The 26,013-nt window shown below is 38.8% G+C and overlaps 1 protein-coding gene across 8 annotated transcripts in view; it reads left to right on the top strand.

Moving 5' to 3' along the window:
- The window catches only part of SLC8A1 (solute carrier family 8 member A1), a 386,698-nt gene that overhangs the window by 289,093 nt on the left and 71,592 nt on the right, over window positions 1-26,013 (top strand). For 7 of the 8 annotated variants that reach the window (XM_074331917.1, XM_074331918.1, XM_074331919.1 and 4 more), the window contains 6 exons: window positions 11,917-12,023; window positions 15,671-15,691; window positions 16,118-16,135; window positions 16,251-16,265; window positions 20,013-20,081; window positions 24,522-24,652. In XM_074331917.1, coding sequence (XP_074188018.1) covers window positions 11,917-12,023; window positions 15,671-15,691; window positions 16,118-16,135; window positions 16,251-16,265; window positions 20,013-20,081; window positions 24,522-24,652 — 361 coding nt within the window. Of the gene's footprint in view, window positions 1-11,916; window positions 12,024-12,562; window positions 12,667-15,670; window positions 15,692-16,117; window positions 16,136-16,250; window positions 16,266-20,012; window positions 20,082-24,521; window positions 24,653-26,013 lie in introns of all 8 variants that reach the window. The other variant, XM_074331921.1, reaches the window with a different exon arrangement.

Here is a 26,013-nt window from a genome sequence, read left to right as displayed (position 1 = left end):
GAAATATTGGGGAACAGTGTGTTTTTCCAGGAAACATCAGCTACATGTCAAGTCATTGTTTTTCAATCTAGTAGTGTGGGGGGGAGGGCGCAGCTCACTGGTCCATGTGGGAATCGAACCAGTGACCTTGGTGTTATGAGCACTGTGCTCCAACCACTGAGCCAACCGGCCACCTCAAAAGCAAATATTTTTAAATGTTAAATGATGATCTCTAGTGGCGGTTTGATGGGTGATTTTTATTTATTTTTCTTCATTTCTGCATTTGTCAAATTCACAATATTGAAAAGGTATCACTTTAATAAGCAGGAAGAACAATTTAAGAAAAATAACAAATTATCTAAAAGCAACTTATTTTAATTGTATTTAGTGAAAAAGATCCCATGAAATATAAGCTTGCTAACAAATCTATGGTTCATTCTTCTAACTTACGATATTTCACAGGAAAAAGAACAGAAGTGTGTCAGAATCAAATTTTGCCTAGGTTATCAGGGAAAGCAAAAGCTAAAGGTATACTCTGAAAATTTGATTTAAAAAAGTCTATGTTATTGATTTCTACTAATCTACCCCTGGATATCAGTGAATTAGCTTTACTGCAATTCTTTCATTCCTAGTCTCTCTTCTCCTTGCTTTCTGTAACAATAATTATGATAACCATCACTTACTGAGTGCTTACTATGTGCCAGGTCCTGTGCTGTTTTCCCATATAATCCCCACAACAACTTTATGATATAGATGTAATTATTCCTTTTTTACAGATGAGGAAATCTAAGGCATAGATGACTTCACTTACATGAGTTACAGACAGTTCATTTCCAAGAATTCCAGTTCTTAACTTGACACATTATTGCTCGTGGTCATAGTAGAATAGCTAATATTCATTTAGTGCCTAATATATGCCAGGCTCTGTGTTAAGCATTTTATATGTATTACCATAGTTACTATTTGCAGCAATCAAGTGAGATAAGTCCCATTATTATACCTGCTTTGCAGAGCAGGAGCTTGAGCCTTAGAAAGACTAAGTAATGCACACAGATGCTAACAGTAAGTGGCAGAGCAAGAATTTTGCAACCTGCGTTCCTTTCATTAAAAGCATTTTGGGAGGTCATTTTACTCCACCAATATCATGGAACCACCCAGAGCCACAGTCATGGTCACAGAGACCTCATTAACCTTATTAAGTGTGTTATTTATAGAAATAAATTAACACTGGAATAGCTTAATAGACTTCCTGGAGAGCTTCTTATATGACACCTTCAGGATAAACAAACCTAAGTCCAACCTGCTTTTCCAAGCTTATATCCCAAGAAATGTTATTATTTGTTATTTACTTTTTTGTAAACCATTGGCCTCTATTGTGAAATACAAGACTAAAATCCAAACATACATATAGAATATATACTATGAAAACGTAAGAATTGATTGCTTAATTTAAAGTAAAATAGCAGTAAAATATTAGACATGGAATAAAAATGTAAAATATAAAAATCAGCATCAATTCACTAGTTATTGATTTATTTTAGCTATGTTCAAGAAAGTATCTGGCATTCTGTCTTTCAGAATATTTTATACGAATCTGTTCAGAGAGATATTGATTTACCATTGAATATTATGGCTATGGAGAAAGGGAGGGAAGAAAGGAAACAAAGAGAGAGAATATGAATTTAAAATCTTAAGACAGGCCTGCTTTATTTCTTGGTGTTCTAGTTTTTAAGTTGGCCTCTTTCAGATAGAGATGCTTTCAGCATATTCTATCTGCTGTCCTGTAACATTCTAGAAGTGAAATCTTTCCATTGTTTTCCAGAGAAACTCTTCACTTCAAACAAAGGAGGAAAGACCAAAAGTAGAAATAATCTCTGGAGAGAGTCTAATGACAAGCCCAGGAATGTTTAAAATGTTCAAGATGAAGAGAGCTTTTGAAAAGGAAAGGAAGCAAACAGTTTCTTTGAAATTCAACAGCATCACTTTCACTTAATTCCAAGTTCTTATAATGCACAGTGACAAATTAAGGACTCAACTAATTTCTACAACTGAACCAAGATATGTTCCATTTATAGAAAAGATGCTCGATGCCACAAAGTACTCTTAACATTACCCTTAACTTTGAGGAAAACGTTAAAACAAGTTTTCTAGAGAATTTGACCTTTTTCACTCCCTTTAAGGAGTACAGTGAAGATCTCAAATTATAGACAAATATGCATATGTAGTCCTAATAAGTTAAGGAATCAGTTTTAAGATAAGAGTCTTCCATCATTTTGCTAAAAACGCCTCTGTCATGGAACGTGCACGTGCTAATATTATTCAACAATTTTTAAAAAATCTAGACCAAGATCTATTCTGACGTATTTCAACATGGTACTCAATGCTTTATCCACTTTATTTTTCACTAAACTGACAAATCGTCTCTGCATGCACATTTAGGTAACAAACCCAGGATCATTATTACTTTCCCCTTCTGATGACTAAAGTTTATTGACTGCAGAGGAGTAATACAATGTTGTAAGGTATAAATTTTATCACAAAATTATGTCCACTTTTTAATACAACCATGTCATTTTCTCTTAGTAAACTTTACTCATGTAATTTTCACATTAGCCTGCCATAATAAGCTATTGCCTTCCTTAGGGGATACTAGAATTCCCAGCATATTATTTATTGGAACCATAACTCTAGAATCCATGCAGTGTTTCTTTCAACTGGTCAATCAACATGTCTTCTAGGATAGGAAGATAGTTCACAGGTTTTTCTTTTGAGACTAAAGCTGACAATTGATTTCTAAAAAGAGAGATAAAAAAAAAAAATTACATTTGTTTCTATTTTGCATTGGAAAAATAATGAATTCCAATTCAAAAATAAGCAGAGGAAAATAAAAGAGGGCAAGTTTTTATTGGAAAACCCCCAGTCCAGTGCTCTGTAAAACTCTCCTGGTTTCCCCAGAGAACAGCAAGATTTTAAGCTGTTCCTGCCCCTTACCCTGCTTGAAGCAATGATTTCAGGTACCACGTGATAATGCAAAGAGAACAGTTAACAGATCATAGGGCCTCCTGGAGAATGACTTTGGTTTAGCTACTTCAGCAACTCTCATCTTTGGAATTTATTTGAATTCCAGAATAGCACCACCCCTGCTTGTCAGTCTCAGCCCCATACATAGCAGAAGCTCCAGGAAAAGTATGAGTTCAGTCCCTAATGTGTGTCTAGCTAATGTGGTGAGAGGGGACCTGGCAGAGCTGGGACTGTGAAGCTAAACAGTAGCTCTTGTACCCCTTGTTTCATTGATTTTAGGGTGCTATACCTGGATACTCGATTATATTAGATGTGATCCAAGCTACTTGTGAGAGTGATTTTGAGGGTATCGCTCGTTACTCCATCAAATATTTCCTGACCCCCTTACCTCCACCATCTGTCAACTGCCCAGGTGAATAAGCAAATAAGAACTACAAAGTAAACGACTTCTTTTCAACTAATAATCACAACTGTTCCTAATATTTTATAGTCCTTTGCAAAATTATTTTACATGCATTATGTCATTTGATCTTTGCAACAATCTGTGAAGTTTTATTATTCACAGTTGATGAATGATGACACCCATTATTTGGTCATCACTATACTGTGAAGTGAGTTTTATTATTCCCATTTGGTAGATAACATTGATGTTCAGAAAGATGCCAGAACTGGACCAAATACCTCAGCTAGAAAGTCACAGAGCCAAGATATAAACTCGGGTAATCTGAGTCCTAGTTTGGTGCTCGTAACATTTCAACACAGGAAACTACAGATTTAAGTCACAATCTAGTCCCTCTTCTGTGACCATCTTAACATGGAAGCTTGAACAAATTCCCAAGCCAACCCATGCCCAAAGTTTCTCACCAATAATCTAAAAATCATGTAAAAAATATTAGAAATAATATGAATAACAGCCTGTCTTACCTATTTGGAATGATAGTTAAATAGGGGAATTGATTTGGGTCACCTATGGAAAGTGACAAGAGTATATGCATGGGTCTTCACTGACTGCCCCTTTCTTTTCCTGACTCCAAATCACCAAGCAACCCACCAAATCAATTTTTGAAGAAAAATAAAAAACTTAAAATGGACCAGGAATTTAAACCAAGTGATAACGAAGGCAACTCATAACAGGCCTATCTTTTGTTGTAGGTGGAGACAAATCAGTACCAACAAAAGTGCTGAATAATGCTTAAGGTGATGTAAAGAGACTTTGCAAGGGCATCAGGCATAACCTATGATTATAATCCTTTCCTTTTTAAATAAATTCTATGAAGGAAGTCCTGCTTCTTACATTTTTATAATGCTTTATACTTTGGGGAAAAGAAACCAGTCAAGGAAGCCAGGCCTGAGGTAACAGCTGCCAGAAATGCTTAGCGTGTCAAAGCACAACATCAATAGCCCTTGATCCAGGAGGAGGCAGAGAACACTCTGAGGGAAACTGAGACAAGAGGATAGACTGAGCGGCAGTGAAGCTGACATACACACCAATGTCACTTAGCTTTGATGTCAGTGGTTTTTCACTGCCTTGTGGCATCCAGCACCCCCGTTTTCTGTCTGGCATTACCAGCAATTTTTTTTTAATTAAAGTTTATCAGGGTGATCATTGTTAGTAAAGTTACATTGGTTTCAGGTGTACAATTCTATAATACATAATCTGTATACCAGCAAAATTTGAAACTCCCTATTGAAAACCCTACACATTCTCAAAACCTTTTCTCACTCAGTTTTTTCTAAAGGCCAGGATTTATCCTAAGCTAGTTTTTGGTGTGTTTTTTCAAATAGCTTTATTAACATATAATTCACATGCCATAGCATTCATCCATTTAAAATATGCAATTCAGTGAGTGTTAGTATATTCTCAGAACAGTGCAACCATCACTACAATCAATTTTAGGACATTTCACCCCAAAATAAACTTCCATACCCATTAGCAGTTACTCCCCACTTGCTCTCCAACCCCCAGCCCTAGGCAACCACTGATCTACTTTCTGAGTCTATAGATTTGCCTATTCTGCACTTTTCATATAAATGGAATCATATAATGCGTGAATTTTTGTGTCTGGCTTCTTTGACTTAGCATAATGTTTTCAAGATCCATCCTTGTCATAGTGTAGGGGAGGAAAAATAATTTTCCCTCTACCCTTCAGAGTTCTTGGCTGAGGCCATGTAATAAAACACAGATTAATAAGAGAAAAACAAATTAACAAGTATACTTCACATGTACATGGAAGATACTGAGGGAAAATAATGTGTTACTCTCTGAGGTGGTTTAAACATACATACATAGGCTTAAATATCACCTTAGTAGAGAAAGGAATGGGGAATGTGGCCTCATAGGGGAGAGTAAGTGATTTCTGGGAAAGAGGAATGGGTCCTTAGAAGAACTGATGGGAGGGATGGTAGTTTGTGACAACATCTGTCTGACTCTGGTGTTCACTTCTAGTCTCCTCTCCTGTGAGAGTCGATCTTCCCTGGCTGACAAAACTCCCCGGGAGGGAACTTAGGACAGTTGAGTTCCTTCTGGAGGGTCTGTCTTTAGGCAAAGGGGAATTTAGAGAAAGCCTCTCCCTGAATTTGCTGTTTTTCAAGTGCCTACAGCTCAGAATAATAAATATACTGAAGTGGCATATCTTGGGATTGCATATTATGCTGCCCTTCAATAGGCATGTATCACAATCTCATGTCTATGTATTGCTGAGTAATATTCCACTGTATAGATACATCACACTTTGTTTATCTATTCATCAGCGTTGATGGATATTTAGTTTGTTTTCACTGTGGGGTTATTATGAATATTGCTGCTATGAACATTCAAGTACACATTTTTGTGAGGACATTGCTTTTAAATCTCTTAGGTATGTACCTAGAAGTGGAATTGCTGGGTCAATGTAACTCTCTTTTCAACCTTTTGAGGAACTGTGAGACTTTTCCAAAGCTGCACCATCTTCCATTCCCATTAGCAGTTAAGAGAGTTCCAATTCTTCTACACTCTCTACATCACTTGTTATTATCTGTCTTTTTTATTATAGCCATCCTAGTGGGTATGGATTTGTATCTCATTGTGGTTTTGGTTAGCATTGGTTAGCATTTCCCTGATGACTAACAATGTTGAGCATCTTGTCATGTCCTTATTGACCTTGGAGAAGTGTCTATTCAGATTCTTTGGTCTTTTTTTAAGTTGGTCTCTGTGTCTTTTTGAGTAATAGGAGTTTATCCTGAAGCTGTTCACATCAGGTATAGTGAGGATTAAATTTCAAACTTATCTTACCTAATAACATCACTCTGTGGTCAGAGAAGTTGCCAGATGTTGTTTTCCTTCATATGTGGTCAGTCCTATGTCACTTCTTTCTTGAATCTGAGTGTGGTGGCTTACATGTGAAAAGTTTCCAGTTCCATGGATATGGCCTGTCACTGTATGGCCCCCATGGCTCAGAAGCTCTCTGAGAGTGGGGATATAAGCCATTCGTGTCTTCTGTGGCAATTGAAGCCCTTAGCTTTTACTCTCCAAATAGAACATCTGTTGTGTAAAAACTTATCACCAGAGTTCCTTTCACTTTGTTAAGAAGGAACTCATTCTGCATGAGTGTAAACTCTGCGGCCAGAATGTTAAAGGTGTTTTCTCACCTATACTATTAAAGTTGACTGTAGAAACCATCATCTCCTAAGAGGAGAAAACAAATGCTAAGTACTCTAGATAATCCAGAGAAGAATCCAGAAGGACCCACTGGGTAAGGACAAAGCAAAACGTTTCTCCAATGTTTCAACTTAGATTGCTAATTAAATCTAAAATTTAGTTTTGACTCTGATTTCCTCACATTCTGCCTGTTCTTTATTGAACACATTCTTTTAAACATCAGGCCATACATTCTGGTTCTCCATTAGCCAGTTCTCTGGCTGCATATTAGAATCACCTGAAAATATTTTTAAAAACTATATGTATGTTGGGGTCCCACGACCAGAAAATATAATTTCACTGATCTGGAGTGGGCCCAGCCCAGGCATTTAAGGTTTTCAAAGCTCCACACATGATTCTAATATGCAAACAGTTCTAAAACATAAGCCCAACTATTGTCAGCCTCTTAATTCATTATCTGACTTAACAGAAGAACCCACTGTCCTCTCTAGGTAAGCATTTCTCAAACTTTAACTTGTATAGGTGTCACCTGGGGATCTTGTTAAAGTGCAGATCTGATTTGGTGGGTCCAGGGTGGGCCCTGAGATTCTGGAATTCTGACAAGCCCCCTGTGAGGTCCAGGCTATTGGTCGGCTGCTCAAAGTCCTCCGAGTTGGTGAGCCTCCACAGGCTTGTTGCACTTTTCAGTGAATCCTAACAGGTCGTTTATCTCCTCAAGGAGTTAACTTTTTTAAGGCAGCCATCATCAAATACAATATGTGCTGCGTTCCTTTTAGAAATAGAATGGATAATCTATCATTGCCAAGTCGGCAGTCCTTTTTAACGTAAAGATAGAACAAAAAATCTCTATGTTAATTTAAAAATAGTGATCCAGATCCTTGTGAGTGGTCATAAAAATACTACACAGCTGCATGAATAAGGGACCTTGTGGGTCACATAACTGAAAGTTATTGGTCTTTGGAGCCAGTCACAGGAGTCTCACTTTGCAGATCTTGGAAGTTCCTTAACTTCTCTGAGTCATTGTTTCCTCTGTCAACTGTGAGTAGTAGAAGTTATTTCTAGAGGTGTTATGAAGATAAGCTAAGAAATGCAAAGTGCCTGTCATTCCATTGACCTCGGAGTATGCCTAAAGAGAGGTTAGATCTTATTTAAAAAAACAAAATAAAATTTAAAAGGGCCACTGTAGTATCAAAATATGTGAAATCCTCACTAAAATCTTTTACATGAAGATTTAGAAAGTTTCTCTTCACCTTAATTCTCCAACTTGTCTTTTTCTCACTTCTCTAAACATCAAGGGCAGTCTTGGGGAAAAGAAACCACAGAAGGGCAAATTGAAGCTGAAATTGAAAAAGAGACTGATATGGCTTTGGTTTAATGATGAGAAACGAGAATATATTTTGAAGAGATTTTCTTCGTTAGCTCTCACTAATAAAGCCATTGCTTTCTTCCCTTTCTCACCATCTGCCTGAGTCACCACCTGAATAAGAACTCCTTGTTAGAATGTTTGAATGTGTTCAGGTCCTATGAGAACCATCAGATAAGAGTCTGAGAAGTCACGTGTAGATATTGGTTTACTATCATCAAAGGAAAGGCACTGCAAAAATCAAAAGGAATGACCTGTATGTTTCTATTAAATAAATTGATCTTTTCTTAACCAAATGTTTCTTTTTAATTTTCTAGAAATGGAACCATATGTATTTCCATAAAAAAAAAATTGGCCATATAGAGAAATTACTTAATGTAAGCATAAGATTTGTAACTGACTTGCTAGTTTCCAGAAAACATAATTTTTATAGTACACTGTTCAACTTTAGAGAGATGTAAAAAAATCAAGTGAGAAGTTCATACCTTCTTCATAGTGATTCTGGCAGTTGAAAATTGTATGACATCGGTTTTTCTGTTTGTTCCTTATCAGTATAATAATAGTTCAAGAGTTGTAGCTGGATGAAGGGCTGTATCCATCTAACTGTTCTAGTCCTGTTTGGGTTAACCTTTCAATTTAAAGAAATAACAACAGCTATTTGATTGCTTCCCACTGGTAAACAGAACGAAAGAACAGCCAACATGAAGCTGTGTTCTCAGAGAGGAGTCCTTGGGACAGTGAATATGGGACTGGTGTGACAATGGGGACAAACTGGAGGACCTTTAAGGTCCCTTTAGTCCTTGAGATTCTATTTCTACTGCAGAACTGCAAGGAACAGAGGCATGCTTCCGCCAATTAAAAACTGGAGTCTTCACCAAATCGACCCCACCTCATGTAACATCCCCTATGATGGAAGAAGTGGTGACAGTCTCTTTCATGCATTAGGTTCTGGAAAGTGAGCAGAAGACCTCCCACGGATATGCTCCTTTAAAAATTACATGATTTAACTTCATCTTTGCTACTTTTGCTAGGGGTAGAAATAGTTCTGTTCTGAAGTAAAAGGTGAGCATTACCACTCCCTCCTCATTTTTGCCTCTCTTGATCCAGAGGGCAATTCATAAGGATTGACTTCATCCTGCCTCTTTAAATTGATTGAAATGCCCTTCAATCATCATTTCCTATTAATAGCTTTACTGTGCAAGTGGAGCAAAATCAATATAAAATTTAATGTCTCCTCCTGTCAGGGGCACTATTGATTGTATTTCTAATGATTTTGAAATGATATGCCATTATGCAAATCCAATCTATTTTAGGTGTCTTTGCCAGGTACCCACAGAGGTACTGTTTTCTTTTCCTTCATCTTTGATTTTCCAGTGTCACAGTTATCAAATATTGAAATATTTTCAAAGGATTGTGAGCCTTTGATAAATTTTAAGTGCTTATTTTATTATACAAATTGTGTAGGACCCTATATTTCTCAGACTCATCAGCTACTCAGAGTGTAGAAAATAAAACTGTTACAGCAACAGAGGATTAAATGCATCAAGGGTAAGAAACAACATGTCGTTTGGCTGTTTCTATTTATTTGTGAATAAGGGATCATGTTGCCCTTTCAGCATGAAACCAGTAGCCTCGCCTAAACAAACACTCGCCCTATTAAGTAAGGCTACTCCAACCATCTGCACTGTGCTTTCTTTATTTCTACAATCTAATAAAATATGCATTGAGATGCGGATGGGAATGCAAGATGGAGAAAGATAAATCAAATGTTTTTAAGTAATATAAGCAAGAGCCCTGCAACATGATACCCAGTTTAATGTACTGTGCCATGCAGTGCCTTGATAATGAACATTGGGTCATCAGGTCCAGAAGACAGTCGCATGGCTCTTCTGATACCCATCAATACGTTCCCACACGTGGTCTTATGATGTTGATTGCTTTAGTAGACATGATTACAAGGCAGTAAGATAGAAATTAATACCTAAAATGCATAAGTTTGATGACAAAGAGAATAGACGTCTGGCAGGTTTTGGGACAGTAAATTTGATCCCCCTTGTCACATCAAATTCAGTTCTTCAACAAAAAAGCATACCTGTTATCATATCTGACATCTTCTTGTGCTTTCTCTAATATTTGGTATTTTTTGGATAGTGAGGAATGATTCAGTATTTTGGTTTAGTCAAGGAAAGCTGATTTTTTTGTTTAGATGAATCCCAGAAAACTGTTCCAGAAGTTAGACAGGAACTCTTTACTCTATACATGTAGTTGGACTTTGTCACATTGTTGGTAAATGTCTACTCTAAAAAAGATCATTATTGCTTTAGTCATTTACAGCTGCTCTTCTAGCCTTAGTATTTCAGTCTCTGAGGACAGGACTGAGACAGGGAAGGCACTGCCATGAGCTCCAACTCCTTAGTAGTAAGAAACTGGGATATGGGCATCATGCACGGATGTCGGTAGCTGAGGAGCAGAGAGTAGGTTACCGGACTCCAAAAGACCAGAACCACTCATTTGGTCTCACTTCTGCAATGCTAACTCAAGAAAGCAGGATGAAAGCATGTAGCGTCAGGGGCTGGAAAATTCATAGAATTAAAAGCAACTTCTACCTGTAGTCTCCTTCATACTAGAAAAGAAGACTGATCCTCTTTGGTATGCGTAGGTCTAAATGAAACATGATAGCTTGGATCAACAATAACTTTTTTTTTAATTATAAACCAGTTTCCTTCCAGAAAGACCTAGAAAATTCCACCAAAGCTAAATAATATTCATGCCACTAAAACTATGTGTCTATATAAACTCGTTTCAAAAATTTCAGTCAGAAATATTTACTGAAAACAATTATTTTCAAGGACAAACAAGTGTTGAGAGGGCTCTGAGTTGTAACACATGAAGCAATTAAGACCTTAATTAGAAGGTAACATTAGATTTTTTTCAGAGTCATCAAAGTTTGTGAGAAGTTGAGATCTGCATAATATTTGTATTTGTCCTACTTGCCTATCAGACACTCACAGCCAGAAGACCATAAGGCAAATAATGCTAAAGGACAGATTACAGGAGCAATTCTGAACGAAATGTCTTGGTGTGTCAGTGGAGTTAGAAAGTAGGGTAAATGGTGTTATTTTGTCAAAGTTGAAACTATAACTTTGGGAGGGATGAAAATAACCATAACATCATGACTCCTCAACCCCCCACTTGTCAAGACAGCTGTTGGGAGGCTTCAGCTTCCATCTTTAGAAAGACAAACAAAACATGAACAACTTTCCCATGTGATCTAGGAGGGAAACTGACTAACCTGAATAAGAGTTTAATTCTAGGACATTGGATGGCATAAGATAAAAATCTTTATATTTTCTTTTGTGATGCTCTTATGTATTTATTATTTTAATAAAATCTTATGGATAAAAATATTATGTTTGGAATTACAGTAAAGCACAATGAAGACCAAAAAGTAACCCATAAGCCTAACACTCAGAGATAATCTCTGTTCATATTTTGATATGATTTATTGAGTTGTTCTAAAGAAGTGAATTCTAGGGCACAGTTCAGACAATCCTACTGTTACGGCATTTACTAAATAACTACAGTTTTCTTTTCTCATTATTGTGGTCTGTGTTCTTCAGCTTTTCCTTCTCATAATGATGATAAACCTTTTAGAACTGAGTGCTATATTTTGCCTGAAATAACTCTGTGGCCCTGGGCAGGGGAGCTGTGCGTTGGGTTACCTGTCTGTCCGATCTTTCAGACCTATCCAATACTCATTCTTGGAGGAGAAACTCACAGTGCAAGAAGCTTCTCAATTGCTGTTGGTCGAGAAGTGCAGCTCGTTAACCTTGCTTTCCTCTTTATGTTCCTTCTCTTCTTGTTCTCTCCTACGTTCCTTCCTGTGTTCGTCAATTTCTATTCTTCTCTGTTTCAGCAAAACAATATCAGTCAAGGTAATTGATGATGAGGAGTATGAGAAAAACAAGACCTTCTTCCTTGAGATTGGAGAGCCCCGCCTGGTGGAGATGAGTGAGAAGAAAGGTGGGGGAGCTGCCAGGGCTGAGCCCAACAGCTTCTGCTGGCCTGTACCACCCCTGGATGCCTGCACTCTTCAGAATGTGACTTACAGTACATATATCCCTCCACCTATGTAACAGGGCATAGATCTTACCTGGGGCACTGTGGGCCCAGCCTGTAGCTCCATGAGCCAATTTTGGCTATTCTGCACATTACAGGCCTGAGATATTAATTTTCAATGCAGTCGATCCTCCACTTCTGGAAAGTCATTGCAGATGCTTGCTATGTCAAAATGAAGCCAACTTTATAATTTCTCTTCCTAATGTGGGGGTGCCTCGTGACTGCTAATTGGAGAAGAAAGAATTTGTGAATGTGATAAATTAGCAGAGACAATGGAATGGGGGCAGCTGAGAGTGCCCACAATGCCCTTTTACATACTGCAGGAGGTCCATGTGTTGTCAGCTCTCCCTCCATAACATCACAGTAACATTCAGCTTGGTGAACACCTAGCATGAGCGTGTGACTCCAACCATTCGTTTTGCCTTTGTCTTGTGTTCCCACAGGAAGATCATTACCATTAGAATATTTGACCGTGAGGAATATGAGAAAGAGTGCAGTTTCTCCCTTGTGCTTGAGGAACCAAAATGGATAAGAAGAGGAATGAAAGGTGTGAGAGTATACAAAGACATACCAGCGAGAAATTGTACTCTTCTCTCTCCGTGTCTCCCTACTCTCACACTTAGCTCTCTCCTCTTCCTCGGCTTCCAAGTACTATACTTCATTTCCTTTGAAGCTTTAGCAATTTCATTTCCCTTCCCTGATTCACAAGTGCACCAAGTAATGCCCATTTTCTTCAGGAAACACCAACTAACCTTGATTGAAACCAGATCTAATAAATGCTTGGAAGAGATTTCCGTAACTCAGAAGTGATGATATAAAAGAATGATTTATGTGTTTAGTTTTTCACTACTCGGGGATCCTGCTAAAATTTGATTCTAACTATTAAATCTGCCCTTAAATGTTAATAATAAAGACTACCTAAAACCTTGCAGTAGTGGTAGGTGAGTCTAATGGCAACTAATAGGAAATGCCAAAAGAATTCAATAATTAGGCTTCTTCAGAGAACCCAGTTCTCAAAAAAAATGTTTTTAAGAACAAAGATTCTTAAAGGGTAGTGGTATCAATATTTTAGTGTGCATTTGGGCATAATATTTTTCATATCATCAAATATGACATTTAAAAAGGACCCTGTATATGAAACTATAATCATATCAGTTTTCTTTAGTAGGAAGGACATGGTCCTTCAGTAAGACTTCAGCCCTTGGTTAAGGCCTATCCAACCTTATGCTCCAAAATCTTGTTTTTCTTATAGAATTGACAAATTTCTAACAGGTGCAGTAAAAAGAAAAAATAAACAGCTATATCCTTATAACTAGATTTTTTTGGTTGATTTGTACTTATAGTTCTAGAAAATATTTGAACAAAGAAGAGAATTTCTTTGCTCTCTTTAATTTTATATCTATTCTATGTGGTCTATATTTGATAAAGAGCAGTAATTTTATATCAGCTTTAATTTTTTATTCTGAATTATGACAAGAGCTACCTATAATTATCCTCTATCAGTGGCCATTTTAAAAAGAATCCTATTCGTTTAATTATATATGTAAAATGAGCATATGAGATATTAATAGCTCTTATTAATTACATACAAAGAATTGATGAAAGCAGTATAGGAGATAACTAGGTGGACCACCTTGCAAGAAATGTCCCTATGTAAGGAGAAAAAAAATCAAATATATAGGACTAATTCCTATACAGATCCAACATTTGGGGGAATTTAATCCCACATTTGTAAGAATTCAATGACCTCAGAGTCCATCAGGAAAAAAAAAGTGTATATTCATGACTTAATCATGTTCAAAATGGTAACTGGAGCCTTTTGAATGATGGAGAAAAGAGCTTGGGAGCCATTTTAATACGGCCTATGTAATACGCTCCATAGGCAATAGGCAGGAGGAAAAGACACTTTAGAAAACTATGCTGATTTCTTACAAAGATGGGATCAAAAATGCCTCATTAACATACAGGAATAAGCACTTATTTCTAAATGAATTCCTCCAAAGACCTCCAAAGAATGGTCTTTTTTCTAAAGGAAGAGCATTTGGCTGTAGCTCTTTCACTTGTCTTTTTAATAACATATGCCCTCATGTAAAAGCAAATTAAAATTCCCTGATAACACTACCCAGTTTCACACCAGCCAAGTGGATTCTTGTCACTCTAAATAAAATTACTGACTTGTTGTAGAAAGTATCTTCTAGCACCACTACCATTAAAGGGGGCCTGAAAAAGTAATTGTAACATTCCCAGCTACACCTCTGGAAGTAATTTATTTACATGATACATTCAGCCAGGTAGCTTTCACCGAAATGAAGTGCTACAGTACAGTCTGTGTTTAAAGCTCATAACCTGATATTATGTATGCCCTCCTCCTTGCCTTGTCAGTTTCCATGGACTTATGGGTCCACAAGAAGCATTCTGGTTGCCCAGTTATAATGTGCAAAAGTCACAGATAAGAACACACGAATAAAATGCTAATTCCTGGGACTCAAGTTTTCAGCATTTAAAGAACGTAAGCATTCTTTGATGCCCAAAATATCACACATAGAACCTCCGAAGAGAGAACTTTACCTTCAGCCAAAATGTCCTTCCAGGCAAGGAGGCCAAAATGAAATTTCCTAAGATGCTTTATCTACTTTCATTGAATGAAAGGTACACTATCTGAGATCCTAGATGATTTAAGACTTCCGTATATTGAATTAACTCCTAGGTAATATTTAATGAAAAAACTCCCTCAAATAAAGTTGAGGATTAACTAGGCAAAATGTTTCTACTGTATTTGGTAAACTATATATGTACACTATACGTAAACATATATAGTAGAAATGTTTTATTAAATGTCAAGAAACAATATATAGGGGCCGGCCCGTGGCTCAGGCGGCTGGAGCTCCTTGCTCCTAACTCCGAAGGCTGCCGGTTCGATTCCCACATGGGCCAGTGGGCTCTCAACCACAAGGTTGCCAGTTCAACTCCCCAAGTCCCACAAGGGATGGTGGGCAGCGCCCCCTGCAACTAAGATTGAACACAGCACCTTGAACTGAGCTGCTGCTGAGCTCCCAGATGGCTCAGTTGGTTGGAGCAAGTCCTCTCAACCACAAGGTTGCCGGTTCAACTCCCACAGGGATGGTGGGCTGCGTCCCCTACAACTATAAACGGTAACTGGACCTGGAGCTGAGCTGCGCCCTCCATAACTAAGACTGAAAGGTCAACAACTTGACTTGGAAAAAAGTCCTGGAAGTACACACTTTTCCCCAATAAAGTCCTGTTCTCCTTCCCCAATAAAATCTTAAAAAAAGAAAGAAAGAAAGAAACAATATGTAGAGTGAAATATATACCTATATAATCAATCACACACATTTGCAGAAATTAGTGTTTGGATTGTTTATTTGGAAATATTCCAATGCCACATTCCTTGGGGTGCACCAATATTTTAGCAGTGGCTCCCTACCACTGCAATGAGATCTGCCTGGATTTCTTTCTGCTGATATTCCTCTTACTTTCATTATTCATCTGGTCTCTTATTCTGTGTTTGTCTTTGTCTGTTTCTTTCACAGCCCTGTTATTGAATGAGCTTGGTAAGCATTTCATTTCTTGCATTTCCTTTCCATTTTTCTAGGTTATTTTGCATTTCTGTCAAGTAGCTTTCTGACTTTTATTTCTATTGATTTACTGGCAAGATTGTTGTTTAGGATCATTGGCCGCATTTTTGTTAAGGTCACATAATTTATATTCTATTTTTAGTTTAGTATAACTTTTTTAAAAATCAGTGATTTCTTACGTATGCACAAAATTAAATCTGTGCATTAAATCCCATAATCTTAAAAACAATGATCAGTGAGTAAGCTATGAATAGATGTTTTCATATTTTTCTTAATTATAAATATAATTTGGCAAGTTTTTATATCTTGAGTGGATTGTCAGGCAGTCTGATGTCACTGGTATTTGTTATTTAGAGTGTGAATTAAATAAATTGTAACATTTCTTTTTTTTTTTTTTTTTAGGTGGCTTCACAATAACAGGTATGAAATTTTAAAGTCTAATGACATCAAATATTATTTTTTACTCTCTGTTCTAACCATATATTGTACACATTTTTTTTAAATCATTTCTCATTTTTATTTGCTTTTAATGAAGGAAACTACTTCTGTGGTAAGACGATTTTTTTTTAATGTTCCTCATTTCCCCCCCAAATACCCTTAAAAAATCAAACCGAAACCACATCTTATATAACCTATATTAACATTTAGGTGTGGCACTTGGTGTGCTCTTACTGATGTTACACATTTCACATTTTACACATTAACATTGTGTGTGTTGTGTTTATTTATAAGCAAATTTGTGTGGAGAACCCGTCATTGTTTGCATTTTGACACCGGTCAATTTACAGATGTTTACTAGCACTGGCGATGTGCAGTGTACCCTGCAAGATGTTCCCAAAAGTACCAGAATAAATAAGACAAGTGCTGACCTCAAGGAAAAATAGGAGTTAACCTCCATGAACTCCATGACCTCCATGACACAAGCTCAGGACCCCAATAAAACTAACACCCTGTTGGGGGAGGACAGAGCAGTCCCTTCCCATAATCCCACATCAATGTGAATGAACCCCTCTTTGGGGACTTAAATTATAGCATTATTAATATTTATAAATTAACTAGTAACATTTCCACTACAATATGCTCTATCAAAACTCCAAAAGGCCAGTCAAAAAGTGTAACGCCCTTAAATTCAGAAGGATACCCAGCCTATGTTGATTGCATTGTTTAGCATGACTCTAAAGCTGTTTTCTTGTGTACAGAAGGAAGGTATTTCTTTACATCACCCTCTCTTTTGACCCTAAATATTTTCTCACCCTTTTATAATTATAATTGTTCATGCAGAGTTAGAAGGGAGATAAATATCAAACATCTGATATATTGTGCAGATATCAATATTCTAATTATTTTTCTCTGAACTCAGATAGCTGAACAAAAAAATTTAGATAGGAAATGTTTCCAAAAATTGTAATTTTGAAAAAGCTATGGTGGGAGTTGAGGTTAACTTAAACCACTGTTAGTGTAAACTCATGATCAAGTCATGTCAACATGATTCTGTCCAAAGTGGAACTTTCTGAATATGAGCAATTTCACATTGGCTATGGCGCTCCACTGCCTCTCTCCAGACACAGCATTTAATGACAAAATGATTCATAGACTCTCAGAGAGAAATTGTAAAGGATAAAAATGTTAAATAGGTCAAGTCCTGGTGATGATTTCTTAAATCTGATTCATCTGAAGCTCTCCCAGGTCAAGCCTTCCCAATTTTGCATTGCCATAGATGCTGTTTTTGAATCCAGATGTAGGAATTTACATTTATTTTTAAGACTTTTATCTTCTTTTTCTCACACCATCAGTTTAAGTCATTACAATCTTCTTGGAAATATTCTGATTCTGTCACCCAATAAGTTAGTTATCCTTGTGACATTTGAGGGAGGTAGAAATTTGGCAAGTCAGCCTTCATGGCTTTCTTGATGTAATATTTTTTTTTAATTCAACCATTGTAGAAATAGTGTAGTATCTAGCAGCGCCTTCAGCCCTTCACAGCCTGATAATGAGACCTTAACTAAAAATCTTTGGCTATTCTTTTAACAAGAATGCCTTGTTAAGATGCATTGGTGTGTTTTGATATCTTCCTATTTTCTTTATCATTCAATATGTCAGGATTTTGCTTTTAGGGCCTTCCTTCCATATTTCTTGAAGCATCTTCTCTTTAGTGTCTAGGTAGTTTTCTTTTCTAAGAAATTATCCACATCAAGTTCTAGATTTCTGTCCAGTAATGTCCAACATGTCCTGCCATGGACACTTCTTGCATCCAAGAGGACAGACTCACTTCTTTCAAAAGTTTCTGTCATTTCATGTTCTTTCTCATGGCTGAAACTTTCACCTGAAATCGCAGTTTTTCCATTGTTACTACTTCTTCTTAAGACTTGAAATTGACGCAGTTTGAACAAGAGAATATTCCAGAATTCTCAGGGAATCTGTACATAGGTCTGTTCCTCTCACTTTACATGGCCCGTCTTCTAAACTAGACCAGAATGCCTGGGATCCACTCTCTATAGATGCCCCTGGGCAAAGTTCTAGAATTTAGATCTATACAAGGAAAAGAGGCTGTAAGTCCCAAAGAGCTTTTCTTTGAAGGCAGTTTAAGGCTTTGAAGTCAAAGCTTTGAGATGCAGGAGTGATACAGAGGAATGAATCTGTCTAGCTTTCAGACTTTGCCTGTAAAAGTCATTCGGTCCACAGCCCAGTTCCTATAGTTGAGAGATCTCATTAGTAGTGGACATTAAGTGCTGGAGGTACTTTTGGAATTTGTAAAGCATTATCTATTGATTCTAGAGCTTTCCTCATTGAAAGGCTCTTGTTTAAACCTATGATCCGGGCACCTAGTATGATAACCCCCTACACATTATAGCTCATTAGAGTTTGTGGAACATTTCTTATTTGTTATATTATTAAATCCTCAACATTATGGGATAAAATTTTATTGTTCTCACTTATAGGAGATGAAATGAAGGTTCAAAGATATTAATCAATCTACCGCAAATCTCCCATCCAGGACTCAGAACATGGCCCTCTGACTTTATGTCCAAGGTCATGTGATGGCTGTTCTAACCCCAGCACTTTTATTTCCTCCCTTCCAAGCCCTTAATTCCTACCTGCTTCTTTACCCTTTTTCAATCTAAAGCCCAGCTATGTCTCATAAATGCCATTAGTATGAATTTCAGTCAAATGAAAAACAAGGGGGACCCCAAAAGGGGGAAACAACAGCACATTAATTTGAATATTTTTAATAAAACTAAGTATTTTGGCTCAGTTTGGAGAGGAGAGAGGCATGTTTGATTCCAAAAACAGGTAGCTGTATTGTTTGCTAATTAATTAAAAGTGTATAACAGTCAATATACCTCTTTAAAAGTTACTCTTCCAATCATATTATACTCATCATGTAGTAGACTAAATAAGGCACATGACTTTTTAAAGAAGCTGAACTATGAAAATGCTGACAGTTGAAAACACCTTAATCACTCTACTATATAGGTTAGAGGAACAAATCTTTTTCAAGTTCAGTTTCATTTTACCATTAAGAAAACGAGTCTCAGAGAAATGTTTTGCCCAAGTTTAGACAGCAAGCCTATGACAGAGTTGGCACCACGTCCTCCATCTCATGATTCCCAGGTCAGGTATGGGTAGCTCTTGGTAGGAGGCAACAGTAGGTAGATATGGCAGTCCACTGAACCAGGAGTTTAATGAAAATCATAGGCCTAGGTAATCCAGTCAGTCGCCGTGACCATGACCATGGCATACCCACATAAAGCTTGCCAGTGAATACAACATTCTCCCATTCACACCGCCCAGGAAACAAATAAGCATGTTTCCAGATGTTATGCTACTTGTTCCTCACACAAATCTGTGATATGGACAGAGCAGGTACGATTGTCCCCATTTTGCATGTGGGAAACTGGGGAAATGGCCTGCTCGAGGCTATGTCGTTGGCACCAATAGGAAAACCAGGCTACCTGTCATCACACCAAGTGCTCTCTTCTGTTTCCTGTTGCCTCTGGAAGCAGTAACTTGAAGAACATGGATACTCCATTTCAGACACCTTCGGAAATCTGGCTACACCCCTGGGCTGTGGTGTGTGTGGTTCCTCCACCTAACCTAGTTTGGCTTGTAGAACACTTCCCCCCTTTACCTGCTCACTTCTGCAGCCTACATAGGAGTGACCTATGACCACTCAATTCTCTAACATTGCTTGTCATGTGTGCACCTCAGTGTGATGTTTAGCTCACTCATTCCACCAAGCTCTGCTAGCGAACCAATGCAATTCATTCTGCTGATTTTCTGCCTGTCCTTTTGCTAGGCCAACCCGTCTTCAGGAAAGTTCATGCTAGAGAACATCCAATTCCCTCTACTGTAATCACCATTGCAGGTACTCATTTCATCATGGTCCTTGAAAACCAGCTTAATTTGAAATTAACTGTCTTAAAGTGTTCTTTAGGTCTTTAGATAGTAAAGTGACACAATTTAGTGCCTGTCCACTCTAAGACATCGCTGAATAATGCAGTGGCTTGTCTGTCGCTGGGGGTTATGGTGGATCAATAACAAAACACAACCCCATCAGCACAGGATAGGAGGCCTGGTAGAGGAAGCAGCATGGACCTCCAGAGAAGATCAATCCCAATGGCCCCTACCTCTCAAGTTTCAATATACTTTAGATTTCTTGCAAATCTTGCTTCTCAAGCTTCGGTTGTTCATTCCAAGTATAATGAAGTGTCTTTGAAAGCAAGCTGTATTTCCTCCCAGAGCCTGCCTTTCCTGCCTCCAGACAACATGATGTTAGCCAGATGTGCCCAGACGATCGCATATCTGTGGGGTTTCTCCAGAGGGGCACATTGACTGACGGGGTGACTAGAGGATTCCGCAACGACCCATATCGCCTGTAGGTTTAGTGCTCAGGCATCATCCTTTGCACTGCATCTCTGGGTGAGGACCAGGATATTCACTCTTCTGTCATCACCATCACCTATCACTGGCCATGGTGGTAGAAACACGTCTACCTGCCCCAATAGGACTTCCCTCATCCCTACCTCCCACACCTCCATTCAGTAATCATGATACCCAGCCCTGACTGCAGAGTCGATCCAGAATATTCCCCACAGAAATAAAAGTACCAGTCTCCTTAGGCTCCTTTCAGAGAGGCAAGCCAAGTGCTGAAATTGTCTACAGATCTCTGCTGTCAGATTTGTCAGCGTAGATCGGAGCGAAGGATTAAAATAACCCTGAGCAAATTGTCCCACCACTAGCCTTGTGCCCCCTTTCCAAATTCAACATCGTTTGTTAAAATTAAAAATTGCAATACAATCAAGAATGTCAACAGTGGCTCCTCAGACACAGATCCCCTGTGGGTTGTACTGCTTCCTAATAGGGATTTCCACTCTTGGCCCTTCACCACTCACAGTGATGCTGCTTCAAAATGCAGCCTGAGCCAGAAAGCACCAGCAGCAGCTTTTTCATCATTCTGCTTTACGCAGATCCCAGGTACCCATTAGCTTTTGTTACTTGTCATTTGCAAAATCATTTACGCAGGAGAAGGGAGGTCTCCTGCTGGTGATTTTCTCACAGGATTGTTTTGTGTCCTATAAATACTGATTCTAACAGTGGCTATTAATGATGCATTTGATCTTAAAGTTGCATTGTTCGTTAAGACCATTATATTATGTAACTTATTATCAACCTCTCAATAAAATATGGTGAGTTTAAAAAGTTATATATGTATATGTATGGACATACAGAGAAAGAGAGAGAAAGAGAAAATAATTTTCTCTATCTGAGAAGCAAAACTAAAACCACTACTTGCTATCACTCTGCATAAGTAAGGAAATGAAATTAACTTGACCACAGTAAAATAGACTGTTTTTGATCCAGCACTCAAAGTGAAAAGAATACAAATACAATAAATGATACCAAAAAGAAATACTGTTAAATTATTTTTCTATTTAATAAATGGTATCTAAACAGAAGACACTTTTGAAAAAAATATAACTGGGCTCTCCTTGCCAGTGTAAAAAATCTGCACCATAAATGCTAATTTATCAGTATTATTGTAGAGCAGTAATAGGATTTCTCCAGCTGCTTTTTCTCAGTCACGTATAATTATCTCTTAAATTTTCATGACGTTTATTAAGTGAAAATAGCCCTGTCCCTTCCATGACACTATGCCTTTGGCTTTGACTTCTCTCTGCCTGGAATGCTCCTCCTTATCCTGCCACCTCCTAGCCATCCTTGCCACCACCTTTATCTAGCAAACTTCTATACATGCTTCAAGGCCAATCTCAAATATCTCCTCTTTCCTGAAGCCTCCCCTGACTCCCTCCGGCAGAGCAAGCTGCTCCCCCTACCATGGTCCCTCATCTCTTACCTTACTGTACTAGAAGTTGTCCCATCTCTATGCCTCGCTTCCCACAAGGCCACCAGTTCCTTGAAAAAGGGGGATCGGGTAGGGGCCTCAGTGTGCTGACATGTGTTAAGTGAACAAATCATCTTTATGTACAACGAGCAACTAGGAGGCTTTTCTGACAGTGAGTTGGAGAGTCACACAATGCATAGTTGTTGAGTACCTGCTGCATTTCATATATTGTAATAGGCTCTGAGGGATATGAGGACAGTTCGAAGACCAATGAGACATATTTTTCTATCTCAGTAAGTTTACATGCTGGATATTTGTATGTACAGGTAATTTAAAAAATTTTAAACAGTATATTAGAAGAGTCTGTGTAATTTGATTTCATTTACTACCATGTCCATTTATTTAATACCATGTTCCAAATCATTTCATTTTGTGAAATGCGGCATGAAACAATGCCCCCACATCACCTTTCTTTGGCAATTTCTCTATTTTTTTCCACCTAAATTCCCTTGAATCCCATTAAAAGCAACTTACCATTTATAAGTAAACTACAGAAAAGGGGGCAATAATATTCTCCCCCAATGGCTTTGCAATTCAAAAAAAAAAAAAAATCCAAGTTATGGTAGTGCTTCTGGAAAAATAATTCTTACTTGATGTAAGTCTTCAAGGCATCCGTGTTCAGCCAAGGTTTTGAACAAAGATCTTAATATAACCTACTGTTATGAAAACTACGAGTCACATCCTGGGTTCAAGGATCAGAAAGCAGTAGGAAACAAAACATTCCTGATTTGCACACTGGGTAAATGGGACTTCACATATTTCAGCCCACTCCCCACCCGGCCTACACATGCATAATCTCAAGTACAAATCTTGGGAACACCAATCAGGACCCTTGGCCTGCTTGGGTCAGAACTTCCCAAACCTACTTTTAAAAACATTGCCACTTTTACAGCAAAAATTAATCTCCTTTGTATCTGCCGACATTCAGCAGTTTCTGGCCAGTCCAAAATCATTTCTTTTCAGTCTTCGTCTAATTTTTTCAGGCCCCTCTAATCCCTGGAGACAGGAAAGCTACTTCTGAAATACCCTTTTAGGAAGACACTATTGAAAGCATACTAAAGGCTACATTCTGCTTTGGCCTTTGGCTGGTTTGGTTAGCAGGCCTCTAGCCTGTCTGCTCCTTGCCCTAGGAACTGACCTAGGAACCAGTTCTCTGCAACATTTGCTAGAGCATCAGATGGAGCCACCACAGCAGGGTCCCTCATCAGAGGGCAGCCCTGTGTCTTTGGAAGGACTGGCAGGCGTGGACTCCTGCAGAAGTTGATGCCTCAACCCAAAAGGGAAAAGGCATGGGGTAGAAATCCATCCCTCTCTGCTGCCTTCTCAATCAAAAGAGTCCTACTGCAGGAAGTTTGCCTGGAAAGTTCTAGAAGCCAGGACATCAGGACTGAGGTCTTTCTATACCGCTGATACTACTTCCTTGGAGATGAGGTTTATTCAACTTGACTCTGAGGGGAAGTGGCCTGTCTTGCTCTTGCATCCTGGGCCTGTAGGATAAGGGGACTGAGTTATTACAGGAATAGTGTGTATCCTTCACATGTGCATGGCCTTTTCAGCCTGGAATTTCTCCTAATGACCTTCACTCAGAGAGGAGCCAACTGTGAGCTTCCCCTCATTAATGGACTCTCAAGTCCATTAACATTTTCTCAGCACCCCCTAGCCTCTCCTGGAGTGTGAGCTACGTGGTGGGTCTGGAAATAATCACACTCACATGGTGAGTGGTATTAACTCCCCAACAGCCTCACCCTCACCCTCTTATTTACTTTAAGATGAACATGGTCAAGGTCTTCCTAACACTTTTCAGCTCTGCACCAGAGAGAGGAAGCCCTGGAACAGGCATTTTACTAAAACTTGGAGTGCTTGTTTTGATTCTTAACTTGCAACAGGGGCTCTTGGCAAGTTGAGAGGCTAAGATCGGAAATTCCCTCCCACCATGTCTTTGGCCCTGGGGCATTTTATGTTGACTGTAGAAAGTGGAGAGGAAGAGGCCAGATTCCTCTGTCCCTGGAGTCACTCTAGCTCTTTTCATTGTGTTTCCTTTTGGTCACGTGCTCAAAGAATGTGTGCAAGCAGCCAGAGGAGCCATGGTCCCAGAGGACTGCTGGGTGATTCCCTCGACTCAGGCAACGTGCAGTCTTGCTCATGATGTGCCCCTATAAGTTGCCTTCCCTAATCTGCCCTTTGGCACATGCTTAGGTTGTGGGACATGTTAGTCACTTGCTGTCACAGTGATATGCTGCTTGACACACCAAGTGTCTATCCTCTCCGGCCTGATGATCTCCCCAAGGGACTTTCAGTAGGTCAGCAGGGCTTCCTTCCTTCTTGGTTTTCTTGTAGCAGGGCCCAGGGATTTCCCAATAAAACTGAGCACATTCCTCACTTCCTTGCCCATCCCTTCCACAGAAGAATGTGATGACAAGCAGCCTCTGACCAGCAAAGAGGAGGAGGAGAGGCGCATTGCAGAAATGGGGCGCCCTATCCTGGGAGAGCACACCAAGCTGGAAGTGATCATTGAAGAATCCTATGAATTCAAGGTATGTTTACCAACACCACCCATCATGGAGACCAGGGCCATCCTGGGACCATGACTGTCATAGTGATGGCCTGTCCTGTCAGATCCATCTGTAAAGAGAGGCAGATGTAATTTCTGGAACTGGTTTGTTCATTGTGAGGCCTTCTGAGCAGAATTGGAATTAGAGTTATTAATAATCGGGAACCCAGAAGTCCTATAAACCAAACAGTATCAGAGCCAGGGCTCAGTGGGTGGCATGGGTCACTGCATAGGGTCAGAGGTGCCCCAAAGGGAGAACTTTGTCTGAGGAGACCGCAAGAAAGAAGCAAAGGTGGTTTCCAAGAGACATACTATGTGTAGGAGAAACCAAGCTCTATTTGAAGAAGCTAATAAATCTATTAGAAGCAAAGCATCCACACTGAAATTTAGGTGGCTTTCGTTAGGTGCTAAAAACCAGGAGGCTTTTGTTTTGGAGGGGAGGTGCTAAGCTCTCCCTATGGAACATCGTATTGACAAGCTCTCATTCATATTTAGTCATCCTCTTAGGATCCCAGGACGTTTTAGCACAGTCAGCATACTGAGGGTATAGTGCCTGTCACCAGAGTTTATAATGGAACTGATCAAACTGGATTCTCAGTTCTCTATATAGTGGAAGTTATTTTTGAAAAGTTAAACAAATGGGTCTGGGGGTGAGCTTAGGACTTTGAGGTGCAATTTCCTGTCCATTCGTAGATGCTCCCTCTGATCCTTACTCCACCTCCTACCCCGTCTCACTCCCATGGCTCTAACATCTGAGAAGACCTCAGCAGAGCCACCTCTTAGTTCTGTGGTGGGACATGCAAAGGAACCTCCTTTCTCTGGCTTTCCAGAACTGCAAACCCAGCGCACAGCACTATTTTCCCCACTTATTTTCCAAAAGCAGGCTCTGCTCCTGTCTGGAAAACCAAAATTAGGATTCCAAAAGAAAGAATCAGGCCACCAACATAGAAGCCTCAGTAGTTTATCTGGATTTTTCATCATAGTGGCCTCTTTTCCTTTAGCTGGGCCCATTAATTATTTGTTTAATTTAGTTCCTAAATTGAGGTGGCTGATATGAGACAGGTGGAGAGAAAAAATGTATTTGCAATTAAAGTAGAATTTTTAAAAGATAAAAATGCAATTAAACTTTTCCCTTCAGGCAATTGAAAATCTGTTAACTCTTCCTTTCACTTGTTCCCATAGAAAGAGCGAGCGGGGCTCAACAGCCGGATCTATGCTTTCTAGGCAGACTCTGACCCTCACAGCCCACCCGCTGTTTGATCTGGCTCACTGCGTACACATGACTAGTACACACATAAGCTCCCTGTAATTCCAGAGGTACGGATACCTCAGACTGCTCATTTC

This window comes from Rhinolophus sinicus, linkage group LG05 (genome assembly GCF_036562045.2).
Source record: "Rhinolophus sinicus isolate RSC01 linkage group LG05, ASM3656204v1, whole genome shotgun sequence".
Classification (NCBI taxonomy): Eukaryota; Metazoa; Chordata; class Mammalia; order Chiroptera; family Rhinolophidae; genus Rhinolophus; species Rhinolophus sinicus.
This window is presented reverse-complemented; position numbering and strand designations above follow the sequence as displayed.